At 48.2% G+C, this 24,204-nt stretch overlaps 10 protein-coding genes across 10 annotated transcripts; 6 read left to right on the top strand and 4 right to left on the bottom strand.

Moving 5' to 3' along the window:
• Positions 1 to 43: 43 nt before the first annotated feature.
• Positions 44 to 3,724, bottom strand: EV420DRAFT_1570842 (P-loop containing nucleoside triphosphate hydrolase protein). Its single transcript, XM_060474293.1, has 25 exons — positions 3,330 to 3,724; positions 3,223 to 3,274; positions 3,094 to 3,165; positions 3,009 to 3,035; positions 2,865 to 2,956; positions 2,755 to 2,813; positions 2,612 to 2,700; positions 2,315 to 2,555; positions 2,198 to 2,258; positions 2,108 to 2,144; positions 2,015 to 2,051; positions 1,899 to 1,965; positions 1,819 to 1,839; positions 1,712 to 1,771; positions 1,526 to 1,656; positions 1,435 to 1,472; positions 1,333 to 1,379; positions 1,122 to 1,283; positions 1,005 to 1,073; positions 815 to 955; positions 665 to 761; positions 589 to 612; positions 440 to 535; positions 329 to 388; positions 44 to 273 (listed from the first exon to the last, which is right to left on the bottom strand). Exons 1-25 carry the CDS (start codon positions 3,680 to 3,682, stop codon positions 238 to 240), a joined length of 2,169 nt encoding a protein of 722 aa, XP_060325838.1. The 5' UTR covers positions 3,683 to 3,724; the 3' UTR covers positions 44 to 237.
• Positions 3,725 to 4,016: 292 nt separating this feature from the next.
• EV420DRAFT_1276697 (uncharacterized protein) lies at positions 4,017 to 4,704 on the top strand (the record flags this gene model as incomplete). Its single annotated transcript, XM_060467975.1, has 4 exons — positions 4,017 to 4,241; positions 4,298 to 4,340; positions 4,391 to 4,442; positions 4,494 to 4,704. The coding sequence occupies 4 exons, from the start codon at positions 4,017 to 4,019 to the stop codon at positions 4,702 to 4,704; spliced, it is 531 nt and encodes a 176-aa protein (XP_060325837.1).
• A 713-nt stretch (positions 4,705 to 5,417) lies between these two features.
• EV420DRAFT_1570836 (uncharacterized protein) lies at positions 5,418 to 6,448 on the bottom strand (the record flags this gene model as incomplete). Its single annotated transcript, XM_060474292.1, has 7 exons — positions 5,418 to 5,545; positions 5,604 to 5,698; positions 5,749 to 5,859; positions 5,908 to 5,915; positions 5,974 to 6,098; positions 6,151 to 6,294; positions 6,353 to 6,448. Coding segments are annotated over 6 exons (566 nt in total), but the record flags the coding sequence as incomplete, so codon positions are not given.
• Positions 6,449 to 6,492: 44 nt separating this feature from the next.
• On the top strand, positions 6,493 to 8,855 carry EV420DRAFT_905775 (UPF0052-domain-containing protein). Its single transcript, XM_060483946.1, has 10 exons — positions 6,493 to 6,854; positions 6,904 to 7,104; positions 7,162 to 7,231; positions 7,284 to 7,431; positions 7,486 to 7,672; positions 7,735 to 7,852; positions 7,904 to 7,983; positions 8,036 to 8,090; positions 8,149 to 8,296; positions 8,362 to 8,855. Exons 1-10 carry the CDS (start codon positions 6,533 to 6,535, stop codon positions 8,473 to 8,475), a joined length of 1,443 nt encoding a protein of 480 aa, XP_060325835.1. The 5' UTR covers positions 6,493 to 6,532; the 3' UTR covers positions 8,476 to 8,855.
• A 1,464-nt stretch (positions 8,856 to 10,319) lies between these two features.
• On the top strand, positions 10,320 to 11,599 carry EV420DRAFT_1570824 (uncharacterized protein). Its single transcript, XM_060474291.1, has 5 exons — positions 10,320 to 10,458; positions 10,479 to 10,578; positions 10,648 to 11,345; positions 11,400 to 11,423; positions 11,449 to 11,599. The coding sequence occupies exons 2-5, from the start codon at positions 10,479 to 10,481 to the stop codon at positions 11,470 to 11,472; spliced, it is 846 nt and encodes a 281-aa protein (XP_060325834.1). The 5' UTR covers positions 10,320 to 10,458; the 3' UTR covers positions 11,473 to 11,599.
• Positions 11,600 to 11,642: 43 nt separating this feature from the next.
• EV420DRAFT_1622544 (chorismate synthase) lies at positions 11,643 to 13,140 on the bottom strand (the record flags this gene model as incomplete). The annotated part of the gene is made up of 7 exons (XM_060475816.1): positions 11,643 to 11,808; positions 11,849 to 11,899; positions 11,960 to 12,267; positions 12,323 to 12,585; positions 12,639 to 12,861; positions 12,924 to 13,001; positions 13,051 to 13,140. The coding sequence occupies 7 exons, from the start codon at positions 13,138 to 13,140 to the stop codon at positions 11,643 to 11,645; spliced, it is 1,179 nt and encodes a 392-aa protein (XP_060325833.1).
• A 312-nt stretch (positions 13,141 to 13,452) lies between these two features.
• On the top strand, positions 13,453 to 15,285 carry EV420DRAFT_1484119 (uncharacterized protein; the record flags this gene model as incomplete). The annotated part of the gene is made up of 9 exons (XM_060470043.1): positions 13,453 to 13,924; positions 14,026 to 14,123; positions 14,246 to 14,317; positions 14,355 to 14,410; positions 14,471 to 14,494; positions 14,642 to 14,707; positions 14,792 to 14,838; positions 14,895 to 14,960; positions 15,128 to 15,285. The coding sequence occupies 9 exons, from the start codon at positions 13,453 to 13,455 to the stop codon at positions 15,283 to 15,285; spliced, it is 1,059 nt and encodes a 352-aa protein (XP_060325832.1).
• Positions 15,286 to 15,588: 303 nt separating this feature from the next.
• On the top strand, positions 15,589 to 17,686 carry EV420DRAFT_1570813 (uncharacterized protein). Its single transcript, XM_060474290.1, has 10 exons — positions 15,589 to 15,676; positions 15,729 to 15,979; positions 16,029 to 16,049; positions 16,098 to 16,157; positions 16,206 to 16,338; positions 16,427 to 16,489; positions 16,544 to 16,935; positions 16,986 to 17,144; positions 17,195 to 17,332; positions 17,381 to 17,686. The coding sequence occupies exons 2-10, from the start codon at positions 15,803 to 15,805 to the stop codon at positions 17,441 to 17,443; spliced, it is 1,206 nt and encodes a 401-aa protein (XP_060325831.1). The 5' UTR covers positions 15,589 to 15,676; positions 15,729 to 15,802; the 3' UTR covers positions 17,444 to 17,686.
• On the top strand, positions 17,687 to 21,447 carry EV420DRAFT_1570806 (Metallo-peptidase family M12-domain-containing protein). Its single transcript, XM_060474289.1, has 14 exons — positions 17,687 to 17,962; positions 18,070 to 18,160; positions 18,211 to 19,015; positions 19,067 to 19,282; positions 19,339 to 19,527; positions 19,586 to 19,706; positions 19,764 to 19,769; positions 19,827 to 19,965; positions 20,016 to 20,366; positions 20,416 to 20,475; positions 20,526 to 20,675; positions 20,735 to 20,796; positions 20,852 to 20,942; positions 20,997 to 21,447. The coding sequence occupies exons 2-14, from the start codon at positions 18,085 to 18,087 to the stop codon at positions 21,125 to 21,127; spliced, it is 2,397 nt and encodes a 798-aa protein (XP_060325830.1). The 5' UTR covers positions 17,687 to 17,962; positions 18,070 to 18,084; the 3' UTR covers positions 21,128 to 21,447.
• A 513-nt stretch (positions 21,448 to 21,960) lies between these two features.
• EV420DRAFT_1716099 (uncharacterized protein) lies at positions 21,961 to 24,093 on the bottom strand (the record flags this gene model as incomplete). Its single annotated transcript, XM_060479697.1, has 9 exons — positions 21,961 to 22,711; positions 22,763 to 22,827; positions 22,891 to 23,000; positions 23,056 to 23,071; positions 23,121 to 23,404; positions 23,482 to 23,529; positions 23,582 to 23,736; positions 23,790 to 23,893; positions 23,947 to 24,093. The coding sequence occupies 9 exons, from the start codon at positions 24,091 to 24,093 to the stop codon at positions 22,264 to 22,266; spliced, it is 1,377 nt and encodes a 458-aa protein (XP_060325829.1). The 3' UTR covers positions 21,961 to 22,263.
• Positions 24,094 to 24,204: the final 111 nt, after the last annotated feature.

Genomic DNA, 24,204 nt, shown 5'->3' with positions numbered 1-24,204 from the left:
ATAAGCTACGCGTTCCGGGACGGCGGGCACGGTGACGCGATCACGCTCAACTTCAGATGTTCAATTATAATATGGCTGGGCTCGCAGGACAGAATAGTTCATTTCATCATTTAGTAGATCCGATGATATCTTCCCTTAGAATTCGTACACTGACAGTCTCGTGTTCTCAGCGTCTCGTAAAGAATAAAGGCAGTGTAGTTAAACATGAGCAATATACAAAGACAGACCTAGTCGCCGCTAAGGCTTCATCTTGATGTTGCTTACAATCAATTGCTATAATACGAGTATTCGTCAGTCAGCATACAGCAGAGGACAGCCGAACGCGGACCTTATAGCTCTGTACATCACCCTTGAACTTTGTAACTGTTCCGTCGCCGCATACCCAAAGCTGGAGGGTATGTCAGTCAGTGCTTATTTAAAGGATGGAACATTGACCCACCTCCTTCGCCACTGTTGTGATGAATCGTTCGTCGTGGGAGATAACGATGACACCTCCATTCCACGAGTCCAGGGCAGTCATAAGAGCATCAAGACCCTGTACGATATCTCGGGTTAGCCGATGATCTAAACAGCACTGTCAGTCCGAACCTCAATATCCAAGTGGTTAGTAGGCTATAATCAAATGGATCGTAAGCATGGGAAAAAAAGGAATGAACAGCCCTACTTCGTCCAATAGCAGCACGTGAGGTCGCTGAAGGGACAACACTGCAAAGGCCACACGCGATTTTTGACCTCCACTAAGTGTTCCGATGAGTTGTAATCTAGGTGGATACATCAATGATACCAGAAAGAGACGAAAGAGGCGTATCCTTACCCTGTCATCCCACTTATCTGGAAGTTGCCTAAATGCTGCCGATACTCTTGCTCCGTTTTACCGGGGAACTTCGATGCAAGGAACTGTACAGGCGACATCGCCGGATCGAGAGAATCGACGTGGTGCTGTGCGAAATAACCGCTGAGCAAGATTCAGTATAAAGCCTTGAAACGGAAAAAGAGAGACATACATTCGTAACCTCCCGTTTTGTGTGACATGACCAGAGAAAGGCCGCAATTCACCCGTCAAGACCTTGATGCTGTTCCAGGAGTCAGCCCCATTGCCACCAAACTAATGGGAAACCTACAGTGTTGACTTTCCACTGCCATTCGCTCCAACGATCGCAATCCGGGAGTCCAGGCCAACATCGATATTGACACCCTTGAGAACGATCTTTTCAGAAGAATAGCCGAATGTGACTTCGTTCATTTGAAGTATCGGCGGGGAGATCTTGTCGGTTTCTGGGAACCTAACAGGGGCATTAAGATCAATAAGGGAGGTATTCCAAAAAAGCGTACTTGAAACTCTCCGTCTCATCGGCCTCTGGAGGTTCGAGTTCGGGCAGCTTTAGAACAGATAGAATATCAACCACAGACCATACTTCGTACCGGTCAACTGACCTTTTCCAAAATCTTGATCCTGGATTGCGCCTGCGCAGCTGATATAAATTTATTACTGCATCGTCTAGTCCAATAGGTGTGCCAGACCTACCACGATTAGCGTTGTATCTCCATCTATCAATGAAGGCCTGAAGATGTTTCCGATACTCCATCTGGGCGTCGTACTCTTTACGAAGGTTTTGATCACGTTCCGATTTTGTTGAATAGAATTGCGTGAAGTTCCTGAATGCATCGTATGCGTAAAAGATAACAAAGCAACAAAGAGCAGATGATTTACCCCTTGTAGTAATCCAAGCGACCAGAGTGCTGATGAACAATGTCTGTGGCGATTGCATCCCTTAGATCCGGTCAGAAAGGTGCGGAACTCCCGAAGGGACGACTCACAGAAATGCACGATCATGAGAACTGGCCAACATTAGCCATTAATGTATCAATTATATATGCATACGCGATGGATTACTCACACGACAAGCAGTGTCCCTTGCCATGTCTGCAAATAATCTTCAAGCCAAGCGAGCGCATTCAAATCAACTGCAATGTCGTCAGTGATGTCCATGCGGGTTACAACTGATCCACTTGCTGTGATTTGAAGGTTCATCCAGCAGTAACAAAGCAGGCTGGACGAACGGAGCTGATGAGATTAATTAATGGTGAAGCATCAAGATATGACTACCTTGACGAAGAGCGCGCGTGCTAACGCGAGACGCATACTGTGGCGGATTAGATTGCCATCCAAAGACTGCTTTGCAGCAAATAAGCTCACCGCCAACCACCACTGAATGACTTCGTTGGTCTTTGTTGATCCGCTTCGTCGAATCCAAGACCTACAGAAAAGTGACAATCAGACAACGCCTGCAATCATATCAGAGTATCCACTTGCCAGCCAACAAGGAGGCTGCCCTAGCAGGACCACTCTCCGCATCCATGTCAGATAATCTAGCATGCACATCTGCCAGTCGCGAAGATGTTTCTTCCCTGGCATCTTCGAACCGCTTGTCATCGCCTTCCGCTTCGAGTTCCGTTAACTTAGCATTCAGCGCAGCCTCTTCCTTCAAGAGATGGTCTCGCCAGACATCCGCCTTCAAGACCGAATCAATAGCGGCAGTATCATCCCCAATGATCTGGAAGAATCCAATATTGATAACGGGGCTGGTATGCATTAATAGCTGCGACTCACTTCTTGCTCCACGAACAAAATGCTGATATGAGCCGGGATGGGAACCTCTCGCATCGCAATGTGCCGTAGCAATGTTGATTTACCCACACCTAGCGGACGTGGTCATGTTTGAGATGTGGACTGTGATGTAAGATATGACTGACCGTTTCGCCCGATGAGACCGTACCGACGTCCATGAGCCAAAGTCAAAGTCGCGCCAGTCCTACGAAGTTCATAAGTTTCCTTACAGATGAAAAGGCATATTCAAGCATACAGAATACGATTTGACCCAAAATTGACATCGATTGAGGGCAGATGAATGTCCCGACTCTTGTTCTTTGAGTTAACGGCTTCCAAGGGATTGATCTGCGTCCCGTTCAAACGAAAGAATGCTGTGAGCATGCGATGAGAGACAAACCTTCATATACATTTCCTCGTACGTTTGCTAAACGAAAACGGACGCTTGTTACTGCGCGGGTAATATGAGTGGGACGATAACGCACCTGTTTCCGATGAGCATCCAACAGCTTAGATCCTTCGTACAGATCCCTTCTTGCCCGTTTCTCAATCTTCGCCTGAGACGTATACCGTTAAGATATGAAGAAGACACTTGTGGACTGGTGGCTACCGACCTTGAGCTTAGCTTCCTGCTTTTCAAGTTTCTTAACATCGACCCGAGATGCCCTGAGACGTTGAAATTGAGCACACGCAGCGGGACGAGAAAGCGATATCAACGCACTTTCCCTTGTTGATAGATTCTAAGTCAACACCCTCGGTAAATGCTATGGTATTGGACATTTGAGCTTTGCTCATATCCATCACTTTATCCAATTTCTGTAGCTTAGGCCCAGATCTATTCTTGAGTCGTGCATTAAGCTGGTCCTCCAGGAGGTCACCCAACCGGTCCATGAGCTTCTCCAGCTTGTCATTTTCGCCACCAGAAAGAGATTCAAGAATCGTGCGCGCGACCTGAAGAACGTCCTCCTCTTCTCCGGCATCATCGACGAGATATCCAGACAGGTATTGGACAATAACTTCTTCCGTGTCAGGGAAAACGTCGCGAATCTCCTCTGCAATGTCTTCGGACGACATCGATAGTTTTTCTGTTGGATGACGGATCCGGAGAATCAAAATGTTCGTAAAAGGCAACGCCTGATCAAATCTATTCTTAGTCATACTCCGATCAGTAGCAACCGCCGTCTCACCTCGTCTCACCCTTATTGGTCCCTAGCCAGAATTATTCGAAATCAGTATCAATCACAGCATATGCTCACTACACAGCATCCCATTGATGTGAAGCGTCAACGAAAGTATATATTTTATGCTTGTCCCGAGACGTTTCATGAGGAGAAAGCTCGCTTTCGTGTTTGCCTGGTGCTTCATTTTCCTCTGCACATCCACTCATTTGATTCGGCTTGCTTCTTCCATGCGTTTTCTTCTATGTTCACTTTCGCTCGTTCTTTTCTTTTCTTCCGCTTTGGCTACTCTAGTCAATGTGACTGTTGACGACCAAAACGAGGACCCCATAACTCGAAATACAGTATCTTATACTCCAGCAGACGCCTGGACTGTCAACAGCACCTGCGATAACTGTTCCGCCCAAATTGACGCGTCCAAAACATATGATAACACTTGGCATGTTGGTAAATTTGTATGTATGCACCCTCTGTTTCTGCTATAGACTCTCATTGCACGGTGACGCAGAAGAACGGAAGTCCATCGGTACTTCAAGCATCGTATTCTTTCTCCGGTGTGTAAAAACAATACATGTGCTTCAATCGCCTAAATTCAGTGCTCTAGGTACCGCGGTCTACGTATACTGTATTCTTGCACCCGCTTCGGAACACCTGACGTGGGTTTCTCGCTGTCTAACGAAACGCGTGAATTGATCAGTTCCGGATAGAGGGAAAAGCGATATGACTTTTTTCCTAGATGGTTTTCAAGCCGGTACTTACAGCTCAGAGCAGGATTCATCCTCTCTAGGCTACAAATACAATACGAGTGTGTTTGCCAGCGAGACGTTATCTCCCGGTAGCCACATTATCCAAATCCAGAGCGGTCATAGCGGAGGTGATGCATCTTTGATTCTCTTGGACTCTATCATTTATTCGTAAGTAAATTTTGATACTTTCTCATGATACCATGTCTCAAGATGATTATTGTTGACTATTAGCTACGATGATGAACCGAGTCCGACATATCCTCCTGTTGCGGTACCTAGTCCGACACTAAATTCATCGGCAGCCCTGGAAAATACTAGTTCGTCCGCAACCCGAAGCAAAATCATTGCCGGTGTCCTAGCGACGCTGGGTGGGGCGTTGATTATAGGACTCACATATTATGCCTACCTGAGATTGAGACGGAAAAACTCTCAGATCCTTCCTTTAACAATACACGTGCCTGGCTTTAACCGACCTTCAAACCAAAACCAGCAGCCGTCTGGCACTGTGCAGCCTCGACGCCATCGTCGCTCGTTCAGCTTCAACCCCAACCTTCTGGTTCAAAAGGTCATCAACAAGCCACCTAACGTGATGTCGCCACGCGACGCTCGTCACCGCCCTCCACCTCTCCAAGCTGAGCTCTTCAACACGCAGGATCATGGTTCACCGTTTCCTTCGGGCATCTCTTCCGAAGATTACAACCGGCTGCTCTCTGTCCAACAGTGGCGCAGACAAACATATGAAGAAACGGCATCCGTTGTCTCGCCAGGATTTCCTGATATGTCAGAGGAGCTTTCTAGTTACTATGAAGATGCCACAGATTCCCACCGCACCAAAATTCCGCCGCGCCCGCGGCCACCGCGACGCTTTACAGTCATGAATGGATGACCATTATTTATTTGTAGCCAGTAGGTCCAATGTTTTCCCGCTCTGTATCCATGATCTCATTGCAGTCACAGGTGGATTGCCGCTATAAAGCATATACCCCCATTCAAATTTTAACTGCATTGTATCGCTATATATTCCCAAAGCATGATTTAAGTATTCAATTCCGACGGAGCATCCACACACACAGGGTCCTGGAGATTAGACTTGTTTTTTACTCTTTTTATTTCCGGACTGCCCATAGTAGAATCGCTGACGACCGATACCCATGAACCATGAAGCTCTACATGGAGTGTAAAACTCGGAATATTATTATTTCAGAGCTGCACGTACCTGACCGAGAATAAGAACCAAGTAAACGTGATATTACCATGCGTGGTTGCATTCCAGGCAGCAGGATTAAACCTCATTTCTTCACCAATGCCAAGGAACGAGGTGAAGATACTACAGTAATGTGAGTACCAAGTGCACAGAAGCAAGGGCCAACCTTACTGAGATAACTGTAAGAGAGAACATTAATTCAACTGAAGAATTTGCCAAATTCGAAATCCTACTTACGTCCGCGACGGCCAAACAAAACAAGAGCGATCCAACAAGTCGTTCTTGTAACTGTGGGTCTTGAGGAACTGCGTTCCTGATGGTGCGAAACACCACCGTGGATATCATGCCCAGAAGCAAGTAGCCTAGAGCGTAATTAAGAACGTTCCTATTAACCCTGGCGCGACATGGACTAACAATTTCCAAGCTGCCACACTGCAAGCTTTGAACGAGCATCGAGAGCTTCTAAGGGTTCAGGAGCAGATGTCGGAATCAGTTCGTGATAGAACCAAGCCGCACCCGGGAAGGTGAGAATCATGACTGCAGGTATCATCGTCGACACTGTACAGGCCGATCAGTCGGCATAACAAGCGAGTAAATAGCAAAAGCTGGAACTCACTGGGCTCCAAGTAGAGAAATAAAAATTTGTAAAAACCGGTCAAAGCAGGAAAGTCGGTCATGGTCGAATGATAGTCGTTGCAAGTGCCAACCATTGTGGCTGTGCGAGAACATATTGAGACAGGATCCCGGACCGATCTTCCGATATAACCACCACGACTTGACCACGACACCGCTTCTGATGGACCATGGAAATAGACCAAGTCTGCACCTCAAAGTTCAGAGCTCTGGAACGAATAGCCCTGGATCCTCTGTATTTGACTTGCCAGTGACAGCCTCGCAAGAGAGATATCAGACTTCCACACCAGCATCAGCAAATACCCCAGCGACTTCGACGCAGGACGCTTCCGAGGCGTCGACGACATCCTTTGTTGTAATCTCAGGCGGCACGGGCGGTAATTCAATATGCTCTGCCTTTGGAAACGCGTGCTACGTTCTTCCTGTCTCCGACGACGGCGGTTCGTCGAGCGAGATAATACGCGTACTTGGGGGACCTTCGATAGGTATGGCTAGTAACCACCATTTTTTTTTCAGGTTCTCAGTATCTTGTAGGCGATATAAGGTCCAGATTAATTCGCCTTATTCCTTCCGTTCCCGCCTCATCTCCACTGGAAGCCATTCGCAACCTTCTCGCTTACCGTCTACCTGCGCATTATGCAGAGCGGCAAGCTCGCGAAGAGTGGAGAGAGATTGTTGAGGGCCGAAGCCCATTATGGCATGGCATTCCGAATGATAGAAAGGAAACTATCCGTGGTATCTTGCCTTGCCTTTGAAGTATATGATCACTAGATGGTTGAATATTGATCGTAGGCTTTCTCGTTTATTTCGAAAGCGAACTTCTCAAACGAGCGCACAAGAATTTCAACTTTGTTAATGGAAGGTATGTCAAATACTATCTCCTTGGACGTACTGAGCATGACTCAACCATATAGCATCGGTAATTATTTTTTGGCTGCGGCGCAAGGATTTTTCAGATCGCTTCCCTCTGCAATATTCCTTTTTTCTTCTATAACGAACAGCCAGGCCAATATATTACCAGTGGTTGTGACAAACCATACGGTTACTATCGCCGCAGAGTTAGTCAGTGCACTAGCCATCTGCGTTTACTCGCATTTAACGTGTCACCGTGGACAGGACAATGGAGAAAGGCTCATCGGACAATGCGAGATATCGCATCCAGTACCCACTGTAGCTCCGTCAATCAATTTTAGTGAAGCCGATCCATGGTCACCAGAAGATGGTCTTGAGACCCAACGTCAGAATGTCATGTTTGAGCCACAGGGAAAGGATTCTTACGAACCTTTGCCTTCGCGGATATCGAGTCAGTGCTATTTTGGTTAACCATCCCGTTTCGCAGTCTCACGTCTCGGCGTCGGTCCGTAGGACTATTTTACATCAATGCATACGGTATGGAAATTCACCCTTCACCGAACCCAGATTATATATCAAGTCTGTCTACGCACGATGTCCTCGTCTTCTCTTGCGGTTCTCTTTGGACGAGGTTCGGCAAATGAACTGTATATTTTTAGTTGCTGACCTATAATTATCTCAGTATCATCCCATGCCTATCTTTACGCGGAGTCGCAACGGCCATAGCACGATCACGTACGTTGCGGGCCAAGATTCTCCTACGTGAGTGCACTCATAACTATGGTAACCCGGCTACTCTGACTTTCCCATCTAGTTAACACGCAGAACGACAGAGAAACGGATGGCTATACTGCGGAAGATTACATTCGGTCTGTGTTCATCTTCTCCAGCTGTTTCCTTCCAACTATTTGATAACAGTGGGTTCAGGGCTATAACGCGAACTCTCAATGCCCACTATCAACATCGATCTTATGGTTTGGGTAGCGCCAGCACAACCTATCCGGTTTCCGCTTTCATTACCGATCTTGTTTACCTTGAAGGAACAAATATTCGCGTGAACGTTGATCGAATAACGGTGGGTTCTTTCTCTGATTTGGAAGCCGGCAATCTCATTTGACGCACATGTTGCGATCATCGTAGGCATTGGGTGTCCGGTGCACCCGAGTTCGTTCAGAAAGTGGGGTTACAGATCCGAAGTACGACGCAATTTGCGTTAGGAAAGCAATCGAGGACATTCTGGCGAGGTCCGAATGACGGCTCGATCGCGTCTGACGCTTCTGTGACGACTCAGCGATTTCTTTTTCTGTTCTTATTTCTTTAAAACTATAGGAAACGGGACATTGATTCGACCATAGACCGGGAGGCTGGATTAATACCCTTGTATGGAAGGTGTGCGGTTAATTTCACTTGGACTGTTCTTTCAACATCGGGAAACGAATGCCCGGGGACATTTCTCCTGAACATGTCATCGTGCATAAAGCATCTTGAACTCGAAGAGGACCCTCTGAGAGGGATCCAGGGCTAGGAAAGGCCGACTAAGCACATCACCAGTGGTTAGTGACGGTTACAGGAACATCAAAACGAGGTGTTCAGGCACTGAACGCACCTTCCTAGACCTGTTCCCTAATTGTCATGTGAACACAGAGCAGGCACACTCTACTTCATCAAATACATGGAGCTCAAGAGGGTTGACCACAAGCTGCTGGAACTGTTAAATCCAGTTTTTCGTACGCTGTGAGTACTTAGTCCCGCGTACTTCTGTTCCATATCCATGCTGGTTAACCGCTTCACACTGGAATTAGGCATTTGACTCAACTACCTCTGAGTCTGATGTGTAAAAACACCTAAGTCACTTCGCAATCTATGAGAGAGTATCAAGCGGTGATGTGATCCTGCTATCCAATCTCTTCGCACTGTCCAGGATAACCGGTACATGCACGATGTTCTTCGCCGGCTGTTCCCATGTCGGTCTACCCTCTAGCAGGTTTCTTTGATCCTGGATTACTCTTTCCGTTACCGTTCACCGCCTGATGTGCTCATGGGACTCTCCCGCAGCTCCCTTCTAACTAACGGGACCCAGTTGGCCTGCATATATGAATCCTCAATTATTGAATGTGCCTCTCTCACAACGATCGGACCCGGACCTACATTGAACAAACTATCGTGATGGCGTTCTCTTGAGATTTCTCCATGGCTCCGCATCCTTCAGTTTCTCCAATAGGATGCCATTAACCATCAGTTTTTCCCAAAAATGAATCAGCATATCCAACGCATCTCGAAACTCGCGTGATCTTCTCCACTGCGCTAAAAACAGACTGGTTGAACCTGAAGGACATTCCTTCTCTAATGTGCACGGAATTTTGCCGGAATTTTTCCGTTCTATCTCGAAAACTAATGGCACTCTGGTGACTGGTTGATGCAAACAAACAAGGAAGCTGAAATTCCGTCAACGACCTATTTTTGCTTTTGAGAATCATCAGCCCATACTAGGTCTTCGATTCAGCAGGTTTCCGGTCTACAGAACGTGGCCTGTGAAGACCGTGCTTATGACCCCAGTCACTTGCCAATACCCAACTCAATCGGAATGTACCGTCAAGCGAATTTGAATCTTATGACGCGGCAATCGAGTCCTCTTTCACAAGGAATGAACGAAGCACAAGATGGCCAATATAATGTAGAAACCGTACTTCTACGAATCGCATAAAGATCTCGGTCAAAAATGGCCTCTTGAGATCCGAGTCCAACACCTTGGGCTTTTTTTGGCGTTCGCCGTTATCACTTGGTACCACTATGCAGCCAATCTGGCTCATCAGTCATATCCGATTGTCTGCCACGTATACTTTACCGCACTGTCATGTATATTTCCTCCGAGGGACGCCCCTTCGTATCGTGCGAATATTATTATTCCGAGTTGCGGAACTTGTGTGGGGGTTCGACTAGGCCCTGGTTTCGCTCTCAACAGGAGAAGCGTAATGGGGTAAAAATCAGTCTAGCACTCACTCTGCATCGGTGAGAGACCGTACGAGTACCATCCATGTGATAAGCCTCGGGGAGCGAGGATGAATTCAGAATGATAGAACGCGCAGGTGACACCCGAATGACAGGTAAAGTTTATGTACACGCCTACATGCTTCCTGGTTTATTTTAGAACTGAACTTTGAACTCCCATGAACTTCCTATCCTGACGACGACTCGTTAAAACCCTGGGCGATTGATAGAGTATAGTTTCTCCTTCAGCCACGACTAACCATACAGATATGGCCAGTTCTATGGGAGAAAACAGTGTTCTCCCGCTAGGTGCACAGTGGAGTGCCGCCGACCCAAAAAACAGTCCAGAATATGTGATTTTCCCCTCAGGTGCGCCGCTGTGATGATGGTTTCTCGATCGCATATTGCCAAGACTGATCGACGCTGTGCTGCCCCTAGACGATGATTTCCGTATTACTCAGAACTTATCTACACCTATGGCCAAGGACAGCCAAGATACCCTCGACTCTTTCCCCTGCGACATAGCCTTTCGCGTACCCACCCATTCCACCCTTTCGAAACCAGCTATCGTTATCGAAAATGCAGACCCTATCCAGATACATATCCCAGATTCCGAAGAGTCGTTGATGAACAGCATACAGAGCACCGCGACAGACTCGTCCACCGCAGATGATTCCCATGTCGAAAGCCCATATACCGGGTCCTCGCCTATCGCAATCAAGAACCGCAGCGTCCGGTTTCGGTCCAGAGTTCGCATCACCTCTGGACTCCCCCGTCGGCGCGCAGCAGACAGGATAACCCCAGATTCGTCTCTGTCCAGCTCTCCTTCGTCATCCATTTCTGCCCCGTTGCGTTGTCGGGAGCACGATGTGAACACGGACAGCTCGCCTTGGAGCCCCCTAGGGCAACGCGTCAAGCAAATGAGCCAGGGACCTAGAGCTAGACAACGACAGGTCGCTGCCAATGGCTTTGATCCCGACGAGCGGTCACCTCTTATGATCCCTTCGAGACGGTTCTACTCCATAGAAGAGGATGAGCACTACAATTACTTTGCATATCTGGATGACGAGACCCGTCTCAATCGCGAGATAGACCTTGCCTTTGGGACATGGCCTGGGCGACTGCTAAATCGACATGTAAGTTGCCGATATTTTTTTTTCTTGCTTCCTGACTGACCGTGTGTTCAAAAGTGGTGGTGGTGGCATTTAGAACCTGTGCCTATGCTGTATCTGCGTCGAGTTGGAGGAAGAGGAACAGTGGTGATTCTTTTCTTTATGTTATGTTTAATGGGCCTAGTGATTTTTCTCAAGTATGTGTGTGTATCCATTAGTAGACAGATTTTCGTTGTACCCCTCGTTCTTGGTAACTTATCTTTTGGGCAATTCGTATAGGTTTTATTTGGCTGAACAGGTGTCTAGGTATGATACAGGGCTTTATGCTTTCTTCGGTAAAACCATCGTCGACGGTAGGGTTGTTACTGGCGGCAGAAGACTCGCCGCTGTTTTTCTGGAGTTCTGGATGAGTAATTGATCCATGATGACGATGCATGCCATGGCCTCAACAATGGGAACAGCTCGCGGTACCACACAAGGGTCATGTCTGCCTCTCGCAGGCAAGGGATCCAGGGGTGCCATCGTACTGTGCGGTATCTTGAGCTTGCGAAATGGTCGCTGGCGACTTGAATCCGATCCTAGAAGCCGATGTCAGTACCCCCAAAAAAAAACTCCTGGCAACACTATCAAGGACTAACCGGAAATAAATATCCTCCCCATTAGTGATGCCTCCTTGCACACCGCCACTCCAGTTAGACTTTGTTCCGAGTCGACCGTCATCACGCTTCACGAAAGGATCATTGTGCTTGCTTCCAGGTACCTCTGTCCCCTTGAAACCAGATCCGATTTCGAAAGCCTTAGTTGCCGGGATGGAGAGCATAGCATGTCCCAATGTAGCTTCGAACTTGTCGAAAACAGGTTCACCAAGTCCCGAGGGAACGTTACGGATGACACAGGTGATGGTCCCACCGATAGAGTCCATCGCTTCTTTTGCCCGTACGATGCGCTGAAGCGAAGCAATTTAGAATTACTCTAGGATAACCATCTTCAATGGAAAATACCTTAGTCATACGTTCCGCTGTCTCGGGGTGTGGGCATCGTATAGGGTGGCTGTCTACCTGTTCTCGTGTAACGGTTGCCAACAGGTGTCTGAATTCCTCGGATATCGCGTCCTGAGCGTCGTCATTGTCTGCATCACCAGAGGATGGAGATACCACGGTTGATGGCAGGTGGATCTTTCCCACTGATGAAACAAATGCGACGACCTCAATGCCATATGCAAGTTTGAGATACTTCTCGGCAATGGCGCCTGCAGCGACCCTGCCTGTACGCGAATCAAATCACCATATGAATGCAAGGGAGAGATGCGTAACACACCGATGGTTTCGCGTGCACTACTCCGTCCACCGCCACTGCTGGCCTTGATGCCATACTTTTCCAGGTAGGTGTAGTCAGCGTGACTGGGTCGGGGGTACAAATCCGTCTCGGAATAATCGTGCGGCCTTTGGTCCTCGTTCTTGACTAGCAAAGATATGGGTGTTCCAAGGGTAACACCGTATTCGATTCCGGATTGGATGTGCACCAAATCTTTTTCGTTTCTCTATGGGGAAACGCAGCCTGGTAATCAGCGATTGCAGTACGCTCTAAACGGAATTTACGTACGGGAGTAGTGAGATTACTTTGACCAGGACGCCTTCTATTGAGTTGGACTTGGATGTCACTGGGTTCCAAGTTAAGGCCCTAATGGTGTATTAGATGCGGGTATTGAGAGCGCATACGAGTAGCTCACCGGCGGGCATCCATCTACAATTGCTCCTACGGAAGCGCAGTGACTTTCACCATAGGTAGTGACGCGAAAGAGGTGGCCAAAGGTCGACATTCTTGAATACTAGGTCCGTGTTTCTGGTGATGCTTTATACCCTGGCTTGACGGCGACCTGTCAGGGACAACAACAATGGAGCTAGATGCTGTATCAATTTCACGTAAACGAGCGGAGAGACAGGAAAGAGCTGGGAAAAAATACTGAACGAGTCAAGGCCTTTAAGGGCGGAATATGGTGGGATGATGCGTATTAGGTCAGCTACGTGTTTTGCACTTTTTCTTGGCGGATTTCCGTCGGATCAGCTGAAAAACGATATTCCGGGCGCCTTTCTGGCAAAAATCTAGCCTTTTTCCTTAATTAGCCACCACCATGTCTGCGACTAGCCAGCCGTCAGTCGTTCGTCGCCCGCAGGCTCGGAAAAGGGTCAATGACGATGCATCGTACTTTGGGCCTCCAGGAGCGTTGAAGAGACAAGCTGTAGAACGCGTCGATGGTGAACCCAGGATGAAGAGAAAACGGATCGAACCAGTCCTCAGAGATCCTATGGACACGGAGAACAGAATATCTTTCGTGCGAACTCCTACCCGTTTCCAGTTTACGTTCCCGCTGATTGTTTTCCAGGTGGAGTTTGACAAGATGCCAATGACAGTGATATACAAATACCTTACACATTTCGACATAATACCAGCGATATATCCTTCGCCTCTCAGGGCAGACGACCCGTCACCACCTTCTGTGCTGAATCTGCCACCTCATCAGCCTTCGCGGCCGTCAAGTCCACCACTCGCTGCAACGCCTGCAAACAGACCACGTAGGGACCCCAAAGAGCTGCCTAATAGGCGTACGCAGTTCTCGATTGTTGGAAGAGGACGACCTACCGAAGCGCGTCCCCATCTTGGCTGACATTGATGAGTTGCACTCTGTGTTGGCATGGCATTGCAGAGAAGCATTTTAGAGACACGTTGGTTATTACGGGCAGGGAGGAGGTCGACACCTTGGCGTCGTTTATGTGTGCTGTGGAGAAAACGAAGGGAGGGAAGGTGACTCGATGGTGAGCATCAGTTTCTTGAAACTAAACTAGAGCTGACAGCGTAAAAGATTGATTTATCACTGTATCCCGTTTCCCCCCCTTTGCATGCTGTTTTATAGGATTGTATTATAGCTCTTTTGCAAGCCGGTCTCCCCGGTCCCAACATCAGATACACCACGAAATCCCCGAACGACTTTCCCCAAGGTGTTTTGAGCTTTCATCGCGTTCCTTACATTGACAGTTGCTTCCACGCGGTGTCAAAAGCAATGTTGATGGCGTCGAGGCTACTAGCGCTGGGTAAGAAATCGGCCTATTCGCGTTAGCGAGTCGGAAGAAGCGTGTTTAACTGTTTTGCAGTGATTCATTGCAACTGAGGAGACAGTGAGTGCTATTTTCAAAACGCGAGAATAAGTGCTCATGTACTCGTGTGTGGTTTTGATAGATAGCCGCAAGGGTTGGCATGTTTACCGCCCGGATTTCTAATGAAATGTCTACAATGATATGCGTCACGCTTCGATTATCAATCAGACTATTCGTACTAAGTACCTGGTCAAGTTTACCCACATTCGGCATGATTGATGTGCCTTCTGGTGCGTGCGTTGTTTTCGCCTGCTGTTGCCGCGATGGACGTCACGTTTCCAACATACCAAGTTTAAATTATCATTATTGACGATCCAGAGGTCAAGGAACTCCGAGTTGTCCGAGTGATGTGCAGTGCCCAGCGTGTGAGTGGAATCAGTAGAGCAACGGGATCAGTCTTAGCTAATTGATTGTTCGACAGTGGCCAATGAGAATCGGTTTCTCGTTGCAGTTACCACTGGCGTCTCCATGTCGTTTTCCATTGGACGTGAGTTCATTGATTAGTGAAACCGAGTGATGTGGGAAGAGAAGGTAGTTGATTGAACTCGAGGCTGCAAGACTGCTTCAAAGACTCATGCATACCACTTCGGGTTGTCTTTGTGGTCGTCACATTGTAACGCAAGGGTGTTGCTGGTGAGGCAATTATCGTTTCAGGAACCAATGAGAACAAGCAGCGGCCAGATGCAATGTTGGATCCGGGGACAATGGGCCAGCGGCTGTTTTTTATTTGTTGCACACCGAACAGGAGTAATTTTCCCATTGAAAAGAGGACAAAGCTCGAGGTGAAAGCTATAATTGGCCTCTTCCATTGAATTCTCACTGGCTGGAAGGGGCTGATGAATAGGAGCGTGGCATGCTAATTATAGCGAATTGCTAAAAATACTTTTTGAGGAGAATTTGCTGCGCATTGTCAGATCATCGTTCGCGTTTTCGCTGCGCCTCTATCGACCCGAAAGTGGTCAGAAATGAAGCACAATACCTACTTCCAACAATGAACATATTTTCTGGGGGCAGGTAGGCATGAAAAGAGGAGTGGGAATTGTGCGTTACCGTGACAACATGACCGCCGTTACCGAATCACGATCCGGCGATCCGGATATAAAAGGCTCCTGTAGTCTCCCCGTTTTCCCAGTTTACCACTCTCTCTTTCCGCCCATCTTCATCTTTTCCTTCGCAGCCGTGCTGCTTGTCTTTCCCCTTCTTGTAAGCCTCTTGGTCGTTCATACTAATGCCTGAGGCTTATTGCTGTCTGCAGTTATCCTTTCAAGTCAGCTCTCCTTCACATTCTTTCTTCTACGGCTTCCGCGAAGTCACGTTCCTTGCGCCATCATGAAGTTCTCGACCTCTCTTTCGACACTTTTCGTACTTGTGCCTCTCATTTCTCAAGTTTCGGCCTTGGCTGTCCGGCAACAACCTGGACTGGCTCCCGTTGACCTGGTGAGCCGTCAGCGAGGTGGCAACGGAGGTGGTAATGGAGGAGGAAACAACGGCAATAATGCGGGTGGAGTGAGTATCGATAATTCGACTGATTAGTATCTTGTTAACTCTTTCATAGAACAACAACAATGCGGGTGGAGTGAGTGGCAATATTTCGGCGATATCCATCTTGCTAACTCTTTCTTAGAACAACAACAATGCTGGTAATGCGGCCAACAACAATGCGGGTAACAACAATACGGGTGGAGTGAGTCGCACTATTTCGAGGATATCCACCTTGTTAACTCTTTCTTAGAATGCCAACAATGCTGGTAATGCGGCCAACAATGCTACGGGCAATGCTGCCAACAATGGCGCGGGCAACGCTGCCAACAATGCCACGAACAACAACAATGGGAATAACAGTAATGACGCCCAAACTTCCTTGAGTGAGCAACATCTTCCTGTTTATCTTTCCATCGTCTATCTCTTAGCTTTCGTGCCTATTGAACTGAAACTAACTTGTTTCTCCTGTAGCTCTCGACCCCAAAGTCATTGGACCAGGATTTGCGCAAGACGGAAACGAAACACCTGTTGATGGTAAAATTGTTTAATTCTGGCGGGTCAGTATGTTGGGCTAATATATTGTTTCAGGTCAATCCGCTTCGCTGACGACAACGAATAACTTCATCAACTTCTGTTTGACTGTCAATGCTCCTATCACAAATGGACAGCAAATCCAAAGTGGCTCTTGCAACCCGATACCGATTGGTGCTATTCCAAGTACCGACAACATGCCTTCCGCGAAGTTCCAAGTTCCCGCCAACGGTGATACCCTGCAGCAGAACACGGCTTTCACTGTGACGATGGCCATCCAAAACATGCAAACCGGGACGTTTGTGAACGCGGATACCAACTATTTTTCTGCTCCCCAACAGTTGAACGGACAGGGTCAGATTATCGGTCACACTCACGTCGTCATTGAAACGCTCGATTCGCTGACCCAGACGACGCCCACTAATCCCAAGAACTTTGCGTTCTTCAAGGTAATGCCCTACTTAGCGTAGACTTTATCGATACTGAAGCCTTCTTTAAGGGTATCAATGGTGCTGCTCAGAATGGTGTTGTTACTGCTGATGTTACAAACGGTCTTCCTGCGGGGGCGTACCGAATCTGTTCCATCAACTCGTCATCAAACCACCAGCCTGTAATCGTTCCCATCGCTCAGCATGGCAGTTTGGACGACTGCTCCTACGTAAGTGAATTCTTCATGCACTGTTAGTCTTTACTGACAAAAAAAATCAGTTCACTGTTACAGCGAACGGCCAAGCAGCCGGCAACAACGGCAACAACAACACCGGTGCTGCCGCTTCGAGCAGCGCGGCTGCTGCTGCTGCCGCCACTAGTGCCGCCACTGGAGCCAACAACCAAGGGACTGGCAAGGTGCGTATTTTCTATTCATCGTCAATATCGTTTGCTAATATTTTATAGGGTGGCAATGGCAACGGCAAGAAGAACAACCGTCGCAGCGAATGGATAGCACGGGAATACTAAGTGTCCTCCCAACTTGAGACTGCTGTCGAGACCGTATAGACGGGGCAGGCTCCGGCGACTTAGATTCTCACGCAGGTTCTTTCATGTTGTATTTTTCTTTCATTCGTTATCGTCCAGTCTGTTTTCATACCCGCATTTGTTTCTTTCTGTACTTAATGATGCATGATGGCCGGGAGGCTGTCACTTTTCAAATATATTCGAGATGGGCTGGTAATTCGGGTGTAACGGAAAATGACAAGACGATGCTCAGTAATAAAATAACGAAAACGCCGAACCAAGGCAGTGCAACTGTATTCAGTGGGCACCAACTTACTGCGCAGAGCAGAGTACGGACGAAAATCGTGATCCACTTGGTAGTATTTGTCATGCCGGTCTGTCTTGCCCTCTGATCCTGGCGGTCATCTGCAGGACCCACCTTTCGTTGCCAAGTCTTTTTGCCTGGGCAAACGCTGAAAGGCTGTCCTTTCCTTGCCTTTATTAAGCTTTCCTTCCTTCCTTTTTATATTCTTCTCGCCGCAGGTCTGTCCACTCCATTCTCCGGACTATCTGAGACTGGTTACCCGGCCTCACCACTGGTTTCAGACGGTTCCAAAGATCTGACTCTCTTGCCTTTTACCTTCATCTAGGCGGTTCGTTTTTCCATGTATTTTCCTCATTGTCGACGCTTCCATGCGTTGGTCGTCTTCCTTGTCGTCTCCTGGCTTGATCTAGCTGCTGGTAAGTGAGTTGATGTGCTCGTCGCGACATTTGGTAATCACTGTTGTCAGCTTTGAGTGCACCACCTAGGCCACTGAGGTCGTTGGTCCATCCGACAACGAGATCCCTTGAAATACTACCCCGGCACTACCAGTCTCCCTCGAAACGCTCTCCACTGGAAGCGCGCTCCACTACTCTGCGTCATGACGACTCCTTCCGCCTCATTGTCGCCGCCTTTGATGATCATTTCTACCTCCATCTCCGTCCTAATGACCACCTTGTTCACCCAGCTGCTCGTGTTACCTATCACTCAGCCGATGGTACAACTCGTACTGAACCCCTTCTGCGTGAGAACGTCAAGGCTTACCTAGGCGAAGTCATCGACCCCCAGTTTTCCGATGCCCGGCTGAGAGAAGACGCTGCACGAGTTGCCTACTCTTCGTTCCCTGAGGCTGAGCTTGGCTGGGCGCGTATCATGATCCACGACCAAGGCGATGACGAGCGCCCGCCCACCTTTGAGGGTGCCTTTGCCGTGGATGGCGTCGTGCACCACGTCATGACAAAGGACCACTATCTGCGGACGAAATACCCGCTCGATCCTGAGATCGTGCATTCAATAGATGATATGGTCATTTGGAGGGACTCAGATGTGATGACGCCAGAAGAGGAGCAGCTTGCCAGGACGGGATCGTACTCCGAGTCTGAGCCGCCTACTGCACCACGGACATGTGCCCATGACAAAGTGTCTTACAATACTCCAGAACAGAATCCTATCTTCCAAACGCCTCCTACGACGCCGTGGTATGGATTGGGTGTATTTGGGAATACTTCCCTGTCGCGGAGGGATGATGTTGCCGGGGGTAATATGAGCACAAAGTATGGTCAAATTTTCACGCACGTTTGCCCTTTCCTAACTCTCTATGTCAGTTTTGCCAACGTCATTGGTGACAATTCTGGGTGCCCAAAGTCTCAGCAAGTTCTTTACATGGGCGCCGCTGCTGACTGTCAATATGTTTTGCAATACGGCAACAAAGATAACGCTACTACGCAGATTCTCAACGACTGGAATATGGCTAGCAGTCTGTACAAATCTACCTTCAATGTTAGTTTGGGCATTGTTGAGCTTCAGGTACAGGATTCGAGGTAAGAGATGACTACTCAGTTCAATGGTCGAACCCAACGCTGACGTATATATCTAGTTGTCCATCTACCACAAATTCCAGCGTGCCGTGGAACGTAGCTTGCAGTGACAGCGTCACCTTGAATGATCGCCTATCACTTTTTTCGCAGTGGAGAGGTAGCAAAGGCAGTGATGGTGTGGGTTTGTGGCACCTCATGAGTGGATGCCCCACCGGTTCGGAGGTGGGAATTGCTTGGCTCGCCACCTTGTGAGTCCCACGTTGTGATGACCCAACACAGCCCAGACGGAACTGAGTAACCACGCAGATGTCAACAAACTTCTTCCGGAGATACTGGCTCAGTTGTATCTGGAACTGCTGTATCGACCAGTGGGCGGACCGAATGGCAGGTCGTCGCTCATGAAATTGGGCATAACTTTGGCGCGATTGTGAGTCCCTTCCCTCCATATATTGTTGCTTAACTGTTATTGATGCCCGTTCAACAGCACGATGTGTGTATCTTCTCCTCTTTCTCTCTCTTCCATCTCCTCATGATGAATTGGAATTAGTGCGCGGATGGTTGTTCCGAAACTGATTCATGCTGTCCTTTGAACACCGACACCTGTGATGCTGATTCCAGGTTCATCATGAGCCCTGTATCGCAGTCATCCGAACAGCAGTTCTCTGCTTGCAGCCTGGGAAATATCTGTCAGTGTTCGAATCTGTTGCCTAATTCTTGTTCTCATAGTCGATTTCAGGCTCTGTAATGGCAGGCACAAGTGGCTCCAAACTCAATTCCACCTGTCTAGTTGACGCGTCTTCGGCCAATGGGATCATATCGCTACAGATGTGTGGTAACGGTATAGTCGAAGACGGAGAAGATTGTGATCCAGGAAGTGGTGTTAACTCCAATTGTTGTGATTCCTCGACTTGCAAGTTCAAGAATGGCGCAGTCTGTGATCCGGACAACAGCGCATGTTGCACTAGTCAATGTGCTTTTGCTCCATCTACCCAAGTATGTCGGGCTGCCAAGGACCCTCAATGTGATACGGCCGAGATGTGTACGGGCAACTCGTCAGCATGTCCTAGCGACGTTGTAGCGCCTAACGGTCGGTGGTACTGAATATCATCCCCTCCGCAATATTCATCTGCTTTTAGGGCAATCGTGCGGTTCCAATGGGTTGGCTTGTGCTAGTGGTCTATGCACATCTGTTTCGCGTTTGTCTCTCTCAATTTTGGGTTCCTACCAGAAACTAATATTTTGGTAGTTCAATGTCAATCCGTGGGGGGATCCATGAACCTGACAACAGGTTGCTCGACGCACAACGACCAGACGTGTCAGATTTCCTGCCAGGACCCGAGTAACAGCAACCAATGTGTCGTTTTGTCTTCTCTTCTCATAGATGGTTCTCCTTGTGGTATGCATGCTGTGTTTTCGTTCCGTGCGCGTGTTGCTTACCAGAATCATCATGGTCAGGTTATGGCGGAACTTGCCAATCAGGTTCCTGCCAGAGCGGAAGCGCTATAGATACAGCTAAGGTATGTTCTTGGTTATCGATTTTGTGAGGATGTGCTTACAAAATTAATTGTGCAGGCATGGTACAGGCAGAACCTCCAGATAGCGATACCGGTGACTGTCATTGTCGGCCTCATCGTGCTAGCACTGCTGTGGGCATTGTTCAGAGGTACGTTGGCGCTTTCTTATACTTCTTTGATCGGTTCTGATATACTCTTAACAGGAATCCGACGTTGCATGACTCGGAAACGGATGGCGAGAGCAGTGAGGCCGTCGATGACTCCGAGCTATTCAAGGTTGCGCCATGATAGAATCGCAAGTTATGACAGAGCCGTACCCACTTATTTGGGGTGAGCAGTGATCCTTCTTCGTACGACATACCGTGGATCTAATATTAATCACCTGTAGCACCGGCCCGCCTGGTAGAAAAATTTATCAGACTCGGGCGAATTGGGTAGATGAGAGCGCGTATAACGGACCACCGCGTCCGTGATAGCGCTCACCGTCCATCGTTTGTTATTTGCTGAATCATTTGCTACCATTTATTCCAACCATCTTTCCGTCGATATATAATGCATTGTTTTAAGGACACTGTACTGACAGTTGTAGCATATAAGTAGAACTGGATGGTATCAATGTCACCGTGTTCGAGTAAAGAATGCGTTACGTCAATTTTCCAGCGGTCCCGAAGAATAGGGTCTTGTTGCTAGTCTGACGTCAATCTCTGGCTACTTTGATTAGGATTGCATTGCGGAAGGAGATGCATAAATGTATACAATTCCAGGACTAAAATGGCGGAGACACGAAGCATGACTCGCGGGCGGTGCGGTTGTGCTCAGATAATAACAATAACTTCGGGGAGGTTCTTTGGCGGCCGTACAATAATGCATTTAGACGCTAGACCAACCTCAGATGTCACTGAAATAGGATGCTCTCTCGACGTGTTCAACTGGTATACGTCGCGCGCCTGTCCAGCGGCGAAAACAAACTAACACTGATCCGTTCTGCCCAGTGATTGGTCCTTGCGTTGTTGAGCTCGAGGCTATTTCTGTGACTACAGACCAACAAGGCATTGTCGTAGAGTCAAATTCCTGGTCCTAGCAATTACATGCCTCTCAAGTGTGAAGGTGTGCGGTGCAACGGAAGCTGTCCCTGCTGCAGTCAACAGGTGTCAATAGGCAATTTTATGTGATTCCTATGAGTACTAGGAAAATGATGGACAGATTGCTCTATCTGTGATGCGTTAAGATAAGAACATACATGCATAATCTTACAAAGCCACTAAACTACTTGCGTATGATAACGTTTTAACCTACAGTATGTAATCGCTAACCAATTAAGCGGAAAGAAATGCTACTGATACAATTTACTACGGATTGGCAGAACTCATGGTGAGATAACTCTCTTTGGGCCTTTTCTCGTCAGGAGATCCGTATTGGGGCTGGGACAACCTCTCTGTGATACTCATAATACCGCCAGTGTTTGCGGGATTAGTGGGATAAGAAGGCGGCGGAGAAGACATCCGGTTCGTCGCAGAGTCGGAAGGTTCGCTCGATACTGGAATAACCTCCGTGCACCGACGAAACGTTTCCAGAGGGGAGGGCATGCCCATACGACGACACTGGCGGCGAGGCGGTACTAGTCGTTTCGGGTGCGAAAGGCGTGACGACCCAATCCTGTTGAGGGGCCGGTGTTACTCCACCAGAGTAGATGGGCTCTTTGTAGCCGCCAGGAGACTCGGAAGAATCCCTGCGGGCTCGGCGTTTACGAATAGCTCGGTAGATTAATATGCCTGCAACTAAGACCAGGACTGCGAATGCTGCTGATCCGACTGCAATTCCAACGATCGCACCCGTGGAAAGGCCGCTGCTCGAGTTGGTCCAATTTCTTTGTGCGAATCCGACTTTACCTGTGGTGGCGTTCGCAACTGAAAAGATGCTAGAATAATTGTCAATTGACGAGGACGACGATGGAAGTAACGACGCGCACACATAAACTGAAGAAAGGAAATTGGAACCCAAGAGATATTCCGTGGCTAAAGGAGATGACCACTCCTGGACGACGCTGGTACATTAGCCGTTCTGGTTGACGATTAGTTTTGATTCATCGAGAGTGACCGCCAAGCTGTTGATGGTAAGAATCATTTTCATTTGCGTGTCGCATGGAATGCCGTAGATATTGGTGGAAGGGGTGTTGCCGACGACGGAAGCACCACTGATACTAGCATCTAACGACGATACGTATGAGTCTTACGCCCCAAAAACGTACGGGAGAAAACTAACACAGCACGCTAGCATCCTGTTGAGGGAGGATGAGCGCATTATAGACCGGATCAATTAGCAGTTACGAGATCGCCGCTACGAGAAACATTGCCATTCGCTGTGGTCAGTGTCCAGCTGTCGAGGTTAATGTAGAAATCCGTATCCAGACTGCTGGTATTGAACGTCTGCATTGTTTTCCAAGCGACGTTGCCTTGGTAGTACGATGTCTCCGGTTGGATAAGATGAAGATACCCTCCGTTACTCGAGGAACCGGTATTAGGGCTCAACGCCATGCCATAAGTGAAATTTTCGCCGGCAGGCTGTCCTGAAAGGTAACCACCGAAGATCGTGGCGTTGAAATTCCCGTCTCCTACGAAGTTGGTTAATTGGGAAGTCTGTCGATGGACGAGAAAGACGCGCTTGAATTCGGTCCGAGACCCAAGATACCGGAGATTCCGGGAGAGAACATCGAGTTGGATTGGTTGGCTACGACAACTATGACGATGGTCATAAGAGGTATCTGTGCAATATAACTTTGCAGACGTACTGGTCTGGTTAGCGTAGCTCCAATCCTGTCCGTCGGTTTTTTTGAGACCACAACTCTCGGTGATTAAGTTCCCATCTGCAGAAGCGCCACCTACTATGGCGACATTCTGGCCACCAGAAAGGTCTGTGGCAGTCGTTGACTCCGAACGATTATACCTGATGTCAGCCGATCTAAGAGAACGACTGACTTGATAAGAGAATATGCGTACGGCTGAACACCATTACACGTCTGGCAACTTGTGCCCGCAACGGTAACGTAGCCAGTGCTTGTTGTGAGCCCAAACCGGAAATTTTGCGCCGAGGCGCCCGTTGACTGGGAAACACACTAAGCTTGATAGCTCAGGCCAAAACAGCTACGAGACATACCATAACGACATTGACTGTGTACGAATTATTGTCGATGGTCACAGGAACGGTGACAGTCGAATATTCACCGCTTCCATCACGTTGTCGTAAACGAGAGGAAACGACCAGTGAAAAGAACGGGAAGAAGTGCAAGGGTGTTAGCTTCATGGCAGGGGCGGGTCCACCGCACTTTGGACCCTATTCCGTGCTAAATATTCCGCCAACTACCTTAAACATATTTTTAAGGAAGAGCGCCTGATCAATGTGCGCTCACTACGA

The sequence above is a fragment of the Desarmillaria tabescens genome, assembly GCF_030435595.1.
Source record: "Desarmillaria tabescens strain CCBAS 213 chromosome Unknown EV420scaffold_47, whole genome shotgun sequence".
In the NCBI taxonomy this organism is placed as follows: domain Eukaryota; kingdom Fungi; phylum Basidiomycota; class Agaricomycetes; order Agaricales; family Physalacriaceae; genus Desarmillaria; species Desarmillaria tabescens.
Note: the sequence above shows the minus strand (reverse complement) of the source record. Positions and strands in the feature narration are given on the sequence as shown.